At 38.6% G+C, this 13,015-nt stretch overlaps 1 protein-coding gene and 1 long non-coding RNA gene across 3 annotated transcripts in view; both read left to right on the plus strand.

Moving 5' to 3' along the window:
- LOC113028107 (uncharacterized) overlaps positions 1-13,015 on the plus strand; it is a 460,838-nt gene that overhangs the window by 334,746 nt on the left and 113,077 nt on the right. The window lies entirely within an intron of this gene.
- On the plus strand, positions 193-12,944 carry LOC113028129 (LIM and SH3 domain protein 1-like). 2 transcript variants are annotated; one of them, XM_026178156.2, is made up of 8 exons: positions 193-405; positions 1,364-1,458; positions 3,692-3,776; positions 7,405-7,512; positions 8,890-8,997; positions 11,455-11,524; positions 11,601-11,692; positions 12,460-12,944. In XM_026178156.2, exons 1-8 carry the CDS (start codon positions 337-339, stop codon positions 12,631-12,633), a joined length of 801 nt encoding a protein of 266 aa, XP_026033941.1. In that variant the 5' UTR covers positions 193-336; the 3' UTR covers positions 12,634-12,944. The 2 variants fall into 2 exon arrangements, with proteins under 2 accessions (XP_026033941.1, XP_026033943.1); XM_026178158.2 differs by lacking the exon at positions 7,405-7,512 and having other exon boundaries at positions 195-405.

The raw sequence follows: 13,015 nt of genomic DNA on the forward strand, positions 1-13,015 counted from the left end.
GGACAAGCTAAAGAGGCCGCTGAATGATGCGCAATGGTTTCGTTTGTTTTGTTGTTAATTCATTTTAAGTTACTAAAAATATCATATAGAATCACATTTGACGACCATCTCGTATTAATTACTTAAACACCTGAAGTAAAATTGCTATGTCCGACGACCCGTAAAGGCAGCATGAGGTCTCCGTGCTGCACAGTTGACTCCTCCTCGCCTTGGGGTCATATTAACTGAAATGCCTGCGAGAAAGCGGGAGGACGGTTCGAGTACCAGCTGCCCATTACAGGTCCTTTACTCCTGAACTTTTGGACTAGTAAACTTGTTTTTGTTTTTTCTGCAATCATGAATCCGCCCTGTGGGAGATGCAATAAACCAGTTTACCCAACAGAAAAAATAAACTGCCTTGATAAGGTAAGGTGAAACAAGTTTAAGCCCATCCACTGACCTTAATGTGATTTACTCTAATGTATGCAAAGATTTATCAGGTGAGTTTCAAGACTAACTTATACTTTCAATTTTATTATAGATATTTTAAATTTAAAATAGTTTTGTCCACTTGCAAAAGTTCTTTTTTATTCTACAGTTTTAAAAATATTTTTATGCAGTCATATCTCATGTGATGCTTTAACTGGGTGCATATTTTGTACAGTCACAACCAAGCCAAAAAAAACATGCAAAATGGAAGTCTAGATAATACACATAAAAATCAACTAGAAATTGATCCAAATGTTAAAAAATTTATATCTTACATAATCAATAATAATCTATGTATCTGTGGTTTCTCAAATAGATGTACTCTGATCATTTTAGTGGAATCAGATGAATATTATTTATAATCAAGATGATCTAATCAATTTAAGGACTTAATCAAAGCAAAGTGACCTGAGTTACAGAGATGTTATCAATTCCTGATTTCTTTTGGGAAAAATGGCTTCCTGCAGGACTTTTATTTAATAATGCAAAAAATATATTTATGGGAAAGTTTATATGCATAGTGCATAGGTTTAAAAATGCACCTAATTTCACAGCATTATTTCTCACAGTCATTTTCCATTTGAACCATTTCTTATTGGAAATCTTTTAGTGAAGCGATGGGAGAAATAGAAACAGATTAGTAGGACAGCTGTGGCCTTATGTAGAGGAGTCAAGGGATTTCCCCGCTCAGAGAGAGAAAGAGAGAGAAAAAGAGAGAAAAAAGTTTTATTTTTTCAAATGAAAAACCATTTAATTCAATCAGCCAGTAAGAGTGAACAAGATTTCCACAGTGTTCTGTCAAAAAAGGTTAATACAGATCTAAATTTGTGTCGATGGAAATGCATTTTCTTCTAAGTTTAATACTTCAGACTTTATTTCTTCTCTTTTTTCCTAGTATTGGCACAAAGGTTGTTTCAGCTGTGAGGTCTGCAAGATGGCCTTGAGCATGACGAACTACAAAGGCTTTGAGAAGAAACCTTACTGCACTATGTGAGCGTTCACAGCATGCACCACCATGATGACTAAAACAAACACTTAAAATAGCTGGATAGCATCTGACTCTTTGTTAAGAGCTTGCAGTATATTTGAAAGAAACAAAACCATATCTAAAATATAAAAGATGTGGTTACCTTTCCTCTGAAGCCTCAGCATTAGCATTTCAGACGTAGACGTGGTGGTTTTTTTGTTTGTTTGCTTGCTTTTTTTTGAGCCAGCCTTATTTGGATGAAAGAGTCAAGTGCTAAGTTATGAGGAAACGCTAGCAAGCTTGTTCAGAAAGCTGCATCCTTTTTTTTTTTTTTTGCGCCTGTCCCGTTTGGCTCTTTTGCCATCAGAATTGTTGTCTAAAGGCAAAGAAAGATGCCCAACGGATTTACTTTACCAAATTGACCATCCCAGCCTTGCCGTAATGGTCCATTTGATTCACCTTTTATTGTTTATTTTATTTTCACTTACTGAATACGGGACAGACTTGACTGGGGGAAAGAAGGGGAGAAAGAAAGAGGGAAAGAGAAACAGCTGAGAAGAGGGACGGGGGAGAAGGGCAAAAGACAAAAACCAACAGAACGGGCAGAAAAAAAAGAAAAAGAAAAAAAAATACATATATCGATCACCTGGATCACCTGCTGAGAAAGAAAAAAGAAAACAAGCAGAAGAGAACAAGAGTAATAGAATAAACAACATCACAATGATATATGGGAATATGACAGTAAATACTAAATATTAAACATTATTGTGCAGCACATAAGATCAACAGAACACAGTGTGCTTTGAGGTAGGAGCCAAAAAGAGTGTAGTTTGTGGGTGTGATCACCCGTGTGTACACCTGTGAGCATGGACGCGCTTGTTTTTTTAAAAGGTTCCTTCATGTAATGATCTGCTAGAGGGTGTGGGGGGGGCACAGCCCCGTCCTCCAGGGCATGAAGCAGGTATGGAGGAGATCAAAACTCCAGACATCCAGAGGCCCCCAGAACACAAGAGACCAAGGAAGAAAGCTGCATCCTTACACTGTAGAGGTGATCCACACAGACACTGTGTGTGCTAACTAGTGCCAAGTAACTGACTAATAAATTATAGAATTTCATTCACTGAATTTGAAGCACAGATTTCTTGGACAGGCTGTGCTTTGCAGCATGCCATATATTCTAAGTCAGATATTATGAGTTTGCATTAACACACGAGGTCCAGAAGTACAGTTCAGTAATGCCGATTACTGGAGGTGAGGCCTACAGTATCAGCTATGGGCTAGGTGTTGGCACACCTGTCAGTCAAAGGGCTCAACTACTTTAGGCCTCAACAAAATCCAAATGAGTGATTTCTTGGGGAAAAAAATCCACTGTACAGTAATCATAAAAGGCGAATATTGTAAGTTTATTGCTGAATTTGGACATTTTAACATGGGAGTCACTTTTGGAGCCAGAATAAAATGGCCTTTAGAGACACTAGTTTTTGACGTTTCACTTTTTCAGCTCCTTTAGGTTACTGCTTGTTATTAAGTAACATTAGCGTCAATCAAAATCAGTTCATTACGCAACTATAGCCACAAAATTATAATACGTAGCATTATAGGAATTATTTACTACGGCCTTTTTTTCTATTATCTGTGCAAGGTGATTGAACAGGTTTGGTTGTTTCATCATTAACAAATCTACCACATGAGCAGAAGTTAAATTCTGAAGCAGTTGAGCAGGAGAAGCTGCAGGCAGCATGTGGAAGTGATGGAAAAGAGAAGTGTGAGCAGACAGATTGAATCATGTGATTCCAGTCATTCCTAAAGATTGACGTGAGATTAGAAATTTGCTGTCCGACTGTTATTAAACAGCAACCCGGGTTCATCTATTGTGCTCTTTACATAATATTATAAGGCACAAATTATTTGCAGAATGAACAAATTAATCAGTTCATTCAATTCAGTTTGACAACAGTTTGCTTCTCCTGAAAATCAAATATTGCAAAAAACAAAGCAGCCAAGCATAAAGCCATTGAACATCCATAGGAAGAAGACATTCAGCAAAACCTGAACTAAAATGTACGGAAAAACTCTATCAGCCAATCATATTGTTGGGCTGGATTTCATAGAAGATTGCTGTTATGTTGTAGGACTTTGGTTAACACCAATCAATCTAATCATGGTCTTGCTGCTTAACTGGATAGATGGGTGGATGAATGCATGATGTGAATCTTCATTTATCTAATTTCTTCCCTTCTGGTTTTTTTTTTTCAGGCATTACCCCAAAACCTCCTTCACCATAGTGACCGACACCCCCGAGAATCTGCGTCTCAAACAACAGAGCATGCTTAATAGTCAGGTGAGACTTTAGCAGTTCAGGCCTATCTCTGCCATCATTTACATCTTGGTCTTGACCAGCAGAGAAAGGAGATACTGTTTGCAAGCTCACTGCAGCAACATCGCTTGGTGTTACATATCTGTCAGTCCTGATTGCCTCTTTTCCGTCATCACAGTGTTGAAGGTGGTGCGAGAAATAACAGTTCTGCTTTGGTGTCTTTGATAACCAGATATGCCAGGGAACTAAATGTTACACTGTAAAAGCTGGGCATTTTAACAGAAGTTGCTTTGGCTCATGTTTTATTAAAATTAGCCCTGAATTTTCCACCATGGCCCTCACACTGTCACTGAGAGCAGTGATTCCAACTTTGGTGGCAGCAATTGTTTGGAGCTGTGCTGATGTCAGCTTTTTTGGCACCAGCATCAGTCTTTTTAAAGGTGGAAATAAGTGGAGCTTTTTCTAGGTTAAGCACTGGCAACAGCAACCCATTGGTGGAAAAGTTCTATATATATATCTCCTTCACTCAGCTCGGTATCAGAGCAGGAGATCAGGACGCAGATCTTGGCTCTGCTCTCATGACAATTGGATTCCTTTGATTAAATCAAAGGTACCCTTTGATGAGTTACTTAAGTAAGGACATGGTAGCTTCATTTTGAGACTCTACTTTTACAACATGAGCCAATCTGACATTCGTGAAGTTCAAATGCGTTTCGTCAGGAACTCTTGTAAATGATCAGAGGTTTGAGAGCATTTTTAAAAATACTCTCAGATCCAGTCTCCTTTTAGCCTCTGATGTGGTACCGGCCTCCTTTTCCCTGCCATCCCTGTTCTTAAGCTCTAATCTAATCACACTGTTCATGCCAACATGTTCTAACCTGATCAAAGAGATAAGTCCTGCAAGTCACGCAAAATTAAAGAGATTCCTTCACAGATTAAACTTTAGGGATCATCTTGCCACTCAGCATTTTGAGGTGAAGCTTCTCTTCCCTTTTAAAAGGATGAAAAAAGTTAGGCAATCCACTCACGACTGCATTTCTGCAAGACCCGTGCAGACCTGTATTTGTTAGACAGAATATCGAAATTTGCAGAGAATAGTTAAATTTAGTTAACTGAACACAGCATAACCTTTTATCAGTTCACGTTTCCTGTTTATCAGGAAATGGTTTCTATAGCAAAGTATTCATGCACACTTGCACATTTGTTTTGAAATTTTCAAGTGCTTTAAAAAAAAATGCATAAGCTGGTGAATGGTATTTTTTCAGTTCTTAAGAAAAGTGAGGGGTACTTGTCAAAGTCTGACTTGCATAGGCCCATATGCTCCAAAATCAGTGTCCTCCTTGGTCATACTAAAGTGTTTACTGCAGATGCACTAAGGTGCTATTCACAGAATCATTAACATGAGCTTGGTTGTTATTACAATAAATTAACAGCAATGTGGGTGTTTCACTTCTTAATTACCGAACTGTATGACTGGATTTTACATATAAATATGTAAAATGAATATAGCTGAGGGGGCACAGTTAGCTTTTTGGATGGTCCTCGACCCCTACCCCCATTCATAATGTCAGCAGTTAAGCTAAACCAATTGCGTAGGTATGCAGAACGCTAATCTGCATTGCCAAGAAAAATCATCCAAGTGAAAAATGTGAATTTTGTGAATTATTTAATACATAAACTGTTTCTGAAAAGAGAGGACACAGTTTTAAATGTAACTTTTACAATGCAATAAACAATGCAAAGGTCTTATAATGGCTGAAAAAATCTTAAAGGTTGCAGTAACACAGCAGAAACCATTACACGTGTATTAAGGTACATGAAACCATTTGATATTTTTGTAGCTTCATTGATGTCATCTATAAATGCATCAAACAGTATTGACTTTCAGTGCTGCTATTCTGTTTCCTTTGTCATCGCCTTGCTATTTTCAAGTGTTTCTGTGTCAACATGTGGTAATAAATCAAAAACATTCATGGTAAATATTAGCACATCTGTTTGATGAGAGGCACTGTGACCTACATCTGCCCAGTTCACTGAGGTTTGTGAGCATTCACTTATGCACAGCTCTTTTAAGGTCCCCATCACAACAATTCACCTGGGCTGAAGTGTAACCTCGACTGGGTCATTCCCTTCTTTTGTAGATTTGCTGCTGTGCTTGCAATCATTGTCCTATTGCATGACCAAATGTTGACTAAGCTTTAGCTGTCAGCCACATGGCCTCACTTTTGACTCTAGAATACTCTGGTATACAGAGTTCATGGTCGACTCAGTGACTGCCCAGGTCCTGTGGTTGCAAAACCTCATGATGTGTAAGGTATATGTGGTGCTTGTTTGGTTTGCTGTTCTTTATGGCTCCATTTCCACTTTGTTCTCCTCTGTCAAAAGCACATTGTTACAAAAGTCTTGCAGTTCGTTCAGATGCAGCTTTGCAAACCTAAACCATAATGCCAAGTAGGGCTGAGTGATAAGAGGAAATGTACCTGTTGGGAGGGGAGATTGATGATGCAGTCGCAGCGTGTGGGAGAAAAAACTGAATTACGTGCAGACAGCTTAATATTGCCATGGCTGTTTATACTGGATGGTTGTGATAAAGCCATTTTAACCATCATAGTGGGAAAAATTTGCGATACATTAAGTTTATTTGGTATATCGTCTACTGCCATGTAGAGGCTTTGTCTAACCAACTCTTCCAAACAAGCAAAAAAATGTTTCACCTTTTTTCTAATTTTGCTGTTATGAATTTTATTATTTAACATGTTTACTGAGGTGTGTAGGCTCTGATATATAACTCTTGTTTTCTTTTTTTATTTCTCTGAGCACAGTCTAATTTGGGGGGAATTTGCTGGGAAATCCACCCCCGGGAAGTGCTGAAACTTTTTGACGATCAGTTAATTAAGTGTATTTGATTAGCAGCACTTGGCTGCAACTTACACTCTTAATTCATATGGACACAGTAAGGCTGTACTGAGTTTTTCTGGTTTTCTATTTTTTCAAAGGATTGAGTCCTATAAAAAATGTGACTGTCTTTTATTTTTTATTCCACTAGATTCCTTTTAAGCTGTCTCTTTGAACAGTTAGTCTCTAAATAAACAAGCACCTGATGAAACAGGACAAACACGCCAAGAGCGGCTGTATTTTTGGTTAGCAATTTAATCTGTCGTTTCATTTCAACACGGCTGTTATAACAGCATGATCAAATTTACACCACCACCCCTCCCGTTCTGCGCTTTACTCATCAAACCAGCCCAGTTCATTGTTTATAACCATAAAAGTCTCTGCAGTCAAGCTCTCTTACCGAGGAGGCATATTCCTCATAGCAACATCATGACTCACTTATGTTTGCATGTCTGCGTGAGTTCGCGGGGATCTCAGATTTACTTTCAAATAAACATGCAGGCATGGAATAAGTTTGCAAGTGTTTCCTTGAGGTTTTAAGCTTCAAAAACTCTCACCAAAAGGCCATTTAAAGCCCTGCATGAATCAGTTTTTGTATATTTTTGATTAAAATGCAGTAATAGTGTTTAACATGATCATTTTAGCAAGTATAACCCTTTAGAATTGAGAATTTAAGCCAAAGCATTGCCCTAAGCTCCTTTGTCTAAGTTAAAAACATTAAAATGAACAATAAAGACTGATGAATGAAAATTTACAGGCGCTCTATAAGGAGGAGTTTGAAAAGAACAAGGGGAAAGGTTTCAGCGCCGTGGCTGACACTCCAGAGATGCAGAGAGTGAAGAAGACACAGGACCAGATCAGTAACGTATGCTCGGTCCACCTTAAAGACCACCAAGAATCGAATTCTCCGATAACATCTCCATTTATCCATTACCTCTCCAATTATAACAAATGATCTTCCTTCTTTTTTTCCCCTCCTTCTTTAAAACATTATTGAAGGTTGTGATGCGGCTTTGCTATCTGCATGTCTGCATGTCTGCATGGGCTTCCATACCATCTTATTCTTTACATGTAAAAGTCTTTGTTAATCATCCTTTGTTGGCTTTGATTCAGTGCTGCATTCAGGTTGTGCTACATTTGAGATGAAATGAAAAATAATAATAATCCCAGGAAGTTAGGCAGGTGTGCCTTGCAAAATAATAAAAGCATAGATGAAAAGTTCTAAAGAGATATCTGCTTAGTTTACAAGTTTCACTAAAATGTAAGCATTTGCAAAATGTCTTAGATTTTCCACTTCAGGCTGCAAAGGAGCCATGAAAAGAACTATTTTCTTTTAGTGTGCATGGTAGACGGGCTGCAGGATTGGATTTTTTGTTGCTGTAATAACAGATCGTTGTAACAGTAAAACGATGCACAGTGTAACTGAATGCGGCTTCATTTTAAAACTCGACTTCCGTGGCTTTAGCTGATGTCAAAAATAAAACAATGCATGCATTCGATATGTAACAAAGCTAACTGTTTCCTTCCACTTGTGTCATTTAACTTGTTTAATGTTTAAAGAAATATTGGATCATTGTTGGGAATGTGACCATTCACTTTCTTGGTCAGAGGCAGATAAAAAGATTGACAACACTCTCATGTCCGTATGCTAATAATGAACCACCAGCCAGTTGGCTTAGTTTAACCATTAGGCCTCTTAATATCAATAACATTACCCCCTAAGAGCTGCAGATTCGTTTTTCCACTGTTTTCACAGAGAAAGTGTTCACTAGTCAACCTTATACATGCTTGAAGAGGAATTTGGGGGACAGACCCAACAGTTAACGACTGTTAGCGGCTTCATATTAACTGCTTTAAACCATCCTCATAAAATCTAGTCAATAACAGCTCTAAGTCTGTAAGGCCAAAAGGAAAGATATAGACCTTTGCAGTTAAACCTTATAGCAATAAGGAAAGTCAGTACACACAGATGTTATTGTACCTGGGCTACAATGCAACCAAGATTGATGCAAAAGAAAGGAAGCACAGCATTGCTACATATTTTTTAGTCATAGTAATTTCAAGTGGTATCTTTTCAAAAAAAAAAAAAAAAAGGCATTCGGTTGGATTTTAATAACAGATACAGCTCAGTCCTGATACACAAAGAGAGTGGAGTTAATTTTTTTAGAATAATTTTTACCAAGAAAGCAGTTTTTTCTTTAAACTTCAAGTTATTCTTCTAAAATAACTCTGAAATTTGCAGGCCCTTTACAAGGAGGAGTTTGAGAAGAACAAGGGGAAAGGTTTCAGTGTGGTGGTCGATACTCCAGAGATGCAGAGAGTGAAGAAGACACAGGATCAGATCAGTAACGTAAGTGCAGTCATGTTGTCAGACTCCTTCAATATCTTCTAATAGAACTTTTGTATCTTCAGTTTGCTCTTCACTTGCAAAAATAAGGGAAAACTGCTGGATGTTTGGCCTTGACTGTCAAACATCTGGTATGCATCTCACTATGGCAACATTTTTCAGTTCCAGAAGGATGTCATAGACAGATGCAAGCAGCAAGTCTGCAGATGTTTAAAAAGGCATTTTAGTTTTCAAAGAAGAAAACGAGAAAGTCCAGATCAGGATTGTAGATTTGCTGATGGCTTCAGCATACAAAGCAGAGAACATGTTGCTGCAAAGAGCAGCAAAAGATGTCAAGAGTACAACCCTGCAGAGACACACAGGCACATTTCAGGCATTTCTCTCCATCCACTGAGGAACAGCTGCCCTATATGGTCAAAGTCTCTCAGCTGTGGACACAAAGGGAACTGCTATCCACACACACATACACACAAACTTTCTCTTCCTCTCTCATGAGAGCACTAGTTGTAGAAAGGAATCATGGGTGATAAGCTGTGTGTCAAAGGGGCAATCTATTATTTTTGTCCACTGGTATTAGTATGAGTCTTTTTCTCATTTCTCCACCCTCACTTCCCACTTTAAAAACAATCCCTTTCCTCCAGTTTTATTCCCACAAATTCCTGTTTCTGTTTACTCCTCTCGAGGTTTCTTGAGGTCACAGGAGGCTGCTCCTTCTCTTCCTTAAGCAACATCCAGTTTCCTCTAAGTACTAGACCCAGAGTTGTTTTTATTCTTGGGGGACATACTGTATGTTGCACAAGCAACATACCAAACTAACAACAGAATAAGTTCAACACATATAAAGTTCAAGAATCTTTGAGTTGCTTTGTGTCACTGAATACCCCATCACCAGCAGCTTCTGTTGGAAAACGCTGAAAAAAGCAGTTTTTAAAAATAAGTTGCTTTCAGACAGTTAGACCAAAAAAGGCAAATACAATTTACTGCATATAAAAGCTCAGCCAGTGATGTCACTAGGTCATTAGTGAAATTCTGTTTTAAAGCCTCAACTTGAATATTTTTGGCGTAGCTATGTTGGTTTATTTATTTTTTTAATCAGTGAGGGGTAGATCTCCATGACATATGACAGTGATCTGTCATCAGTATTAGTCTGAATGCCAACATAATTGACAGCGTAAACACATTGTTTTATTAAATAATATGTCAAATTAGCGATTGAGACTATAAACATATTAGACAAGTGTCACAACTTGGCTCATAAGGCCATGGCAAAAAGGTTGACACACCGCTTGCCAATATAAACATTATTTATTAAACCTAATTAAACAACTGAAATAGAAACTATTGACATTTGCAAATCAATGGCCTCAGTGACGTAGGGTGTAGATGAGTGAGGACATGTAAGCAAGTGAATGTATGTGTGTGTGCAAAAACAAGTGCTATCTAGGGTGTGATGGTCACAAGGAGCAGGAGGGAAAAAGAGATTGCCAGCTCTAGATTTATAGCCTGGGAACAGCTGGCACTAACAAACCCTCCTCTGCCCACCAGCGACATCAAAACAAATGAGAAAACCTAAAATAGTTGATTCTGTTCATCTAAAACGTTTCTCCCACTGAAAACGCTACATCCAGATGAACATAATCAACGTTTTTTGAGATTTCCTTAACTAGACGATTGAACGTGCATCAAGACAAATGTGAAAAGGTTGAAAACAAGAGTCAGGGGTCGTCACACGTCTTTACTAACCACAAAGATAAACTGAAGTGTACGACTGCATTTGCAACTTCCTTTTGCAACCAGTGGAGAGAAACATAATTATTGATAAGTGTAAGACGCACCAAAAGAAGCTTCTAGGACATGCTGTTAGTACAGGTAACTGCGCAGCAAGTTTGATAATGCCATTAAAAAAGCTTCAAAACGCACAAACATGGCAAAGCGGTCCAGTTCAGAGGACCCTAACTATAACCCTAACCCTGTTATTGGAAGTGAAACCTTGAAGACAGCTTTTGGCTACAAGCACACCTGCACATCAAAGTGATTCCCTGTTATATCCAAATGAATGAATTAAAAATAATTTGCTGTTTATTTAATGAAGGAAAAAACAGTTCTCTGTATTGGGCTATAAACATGGTATTTAATGATATAAAGGTCAGCATTTTTAACATGGGAGCCTGTGGGGGCTTTTTGAGCCACTCTCAAGTGAAACTAATGTGACAGTGGTTGACCTTCAGAAAGGAGCAAGTGGGCTGCAACTACTGAAAATAGACAAATAAAAGCAGACACTAAATAGATGTGGGTCTTTCTCTCTCTGCGTCTGTGGCTGCAATATCCACTCGTCATCTCTCAGCACCTCCTAAAATGGTGAGCTGCTTCTCACAGTGGGAGGGTTTGCTGAGGCTGAACCGTCAAATGTGAAAGCTTAGCACCCCCGTGTGGATTTAACATGTGTGCATGTGTGTGCAGATAAAGTACCATGAAGAATTTGAGAAGAGCAAGATTCGAAGTGACGCGCCTCCTCCGGAAAATAGGCAAGGTGAGACAGATCCTTACACAGGGACTTTATAACAGTTTTCCCTTTAAATGTGTGTATGAACTGTGTGTGTGTTTAGACTATGAGGACCAGCCATCCAACCCTGTCAGTGACTTTGGTCAGTCTGCTGGACAAATGCGTACTGCTGCTGTAGCACCACACAGTGGAGGGGTAAGAACAATACATAAGCAAACGTATGCCCAAAAGTATGTGGACACATACATTACACCTGTGTGCATGCTCTCTTTTAAGATGGGCCTCATTCTGTGGGTACATCAATCATCTGGAGAGATTCCTCCAGAGGTTGAATCTGCAGGGATTCACTATGAATGTTGATTGATAAGGCCTGGCTTCCAGTTCAACCAAATCTATTTTATACCAGACTAGAAAACCAGGTTTTTATGGACGTGACTGTGTAGACTGGGTAATATGTTGACCAAAAAAGCCACAAGAAGAAACACAAGCTGTTGCACAAAATTATATTTTCTATACACGTCATTTCAAGTGTGCTCCCACATTTTAATAGTAAAGAAAGGTGTCTACACACTTTGGCTCATACCCTGTATTTGTGTGAAATGTTTTTCAAGCTTTTTTAAATTTTCTCTTGTCTCCTGCAGCAATAACACAGATCCCGGATACTATCAATTCATAAAACACAGCTGTAGTTTTTAATCTTTCACCATAGGTGTGAATGCTCACAGTTTTAGACTTTAGATTTGATTAACTATAAACACAGCAAGCTCTAGTGAATTAATATTAAAACTTCTTGCCATGTATTACATTTGCTTCTGTTTATTTTTCCTGTAGGGAAATTAAATTCAAATGTATCCTGGTAGACTGTGTGCTCTTTATGTTCTTATCTGCTATATCAGTGTGTCTGCATGTCTGACTGGTTCTGTTCATTCATCTCTTCTCTGTGTGTGTTTCCGCTCATTCAGAAGCGCTACCAGGCCATGTACAGCTACATGGCAGCTGAAGCGGATGAGCTTTCTCTGCAGGAAGGTGATCTGATCTTAGATGTGGAGCCGATAGATGAGGGATGGGTGTTCGGCTTTAACCAGCGCACTGGGCAGCGGGGCATGCTTCCTGCTAACTATGTACGACCTGTGTGAAACAAACAGTTCTGCCCAGCAGATATTCAGAGATCCACCTCCTGCCCTGTGGATCTGCTGCCCGCACCTGCAATCAGGCTTTAAAAATCACCTTTTTGCAAATGAAATATTGCATTTAAAAAGCATCCCTGCCTGGTTCTGCTTTGCATTTTTTCCATAAATGTAATTTTCAAATCGTATGATGGGGCTCTGCTTATGGTTTCTTTGACTTCCATGAAGAATAAATATTGATGATAAAGCTTTTATGTTTGTAAGGTCAAAGGAGAAAGGAGGAAAGGAAACAAATTCACAATAAAACCCATTCATCTTCAGATTTACTAATTATTTATATTTTTGAAGGGTAACATTTACTAGCACAGAACCCACTCTTAGAGTAGAATGT

Source organism: Astatotilapia calliptera, chromosome 8, assembly GCF_964374335.1.
Source record: "Astatotilapia calliptera chromosome 8, fAstCal68.1, whole genome shotgun sequence".
NCBI lineage: Eukaryota > Metazoa > Chordata > Actinopteri > Cichliformes > Cichlidae > Astatotilapia > Astatotilapia calliptera.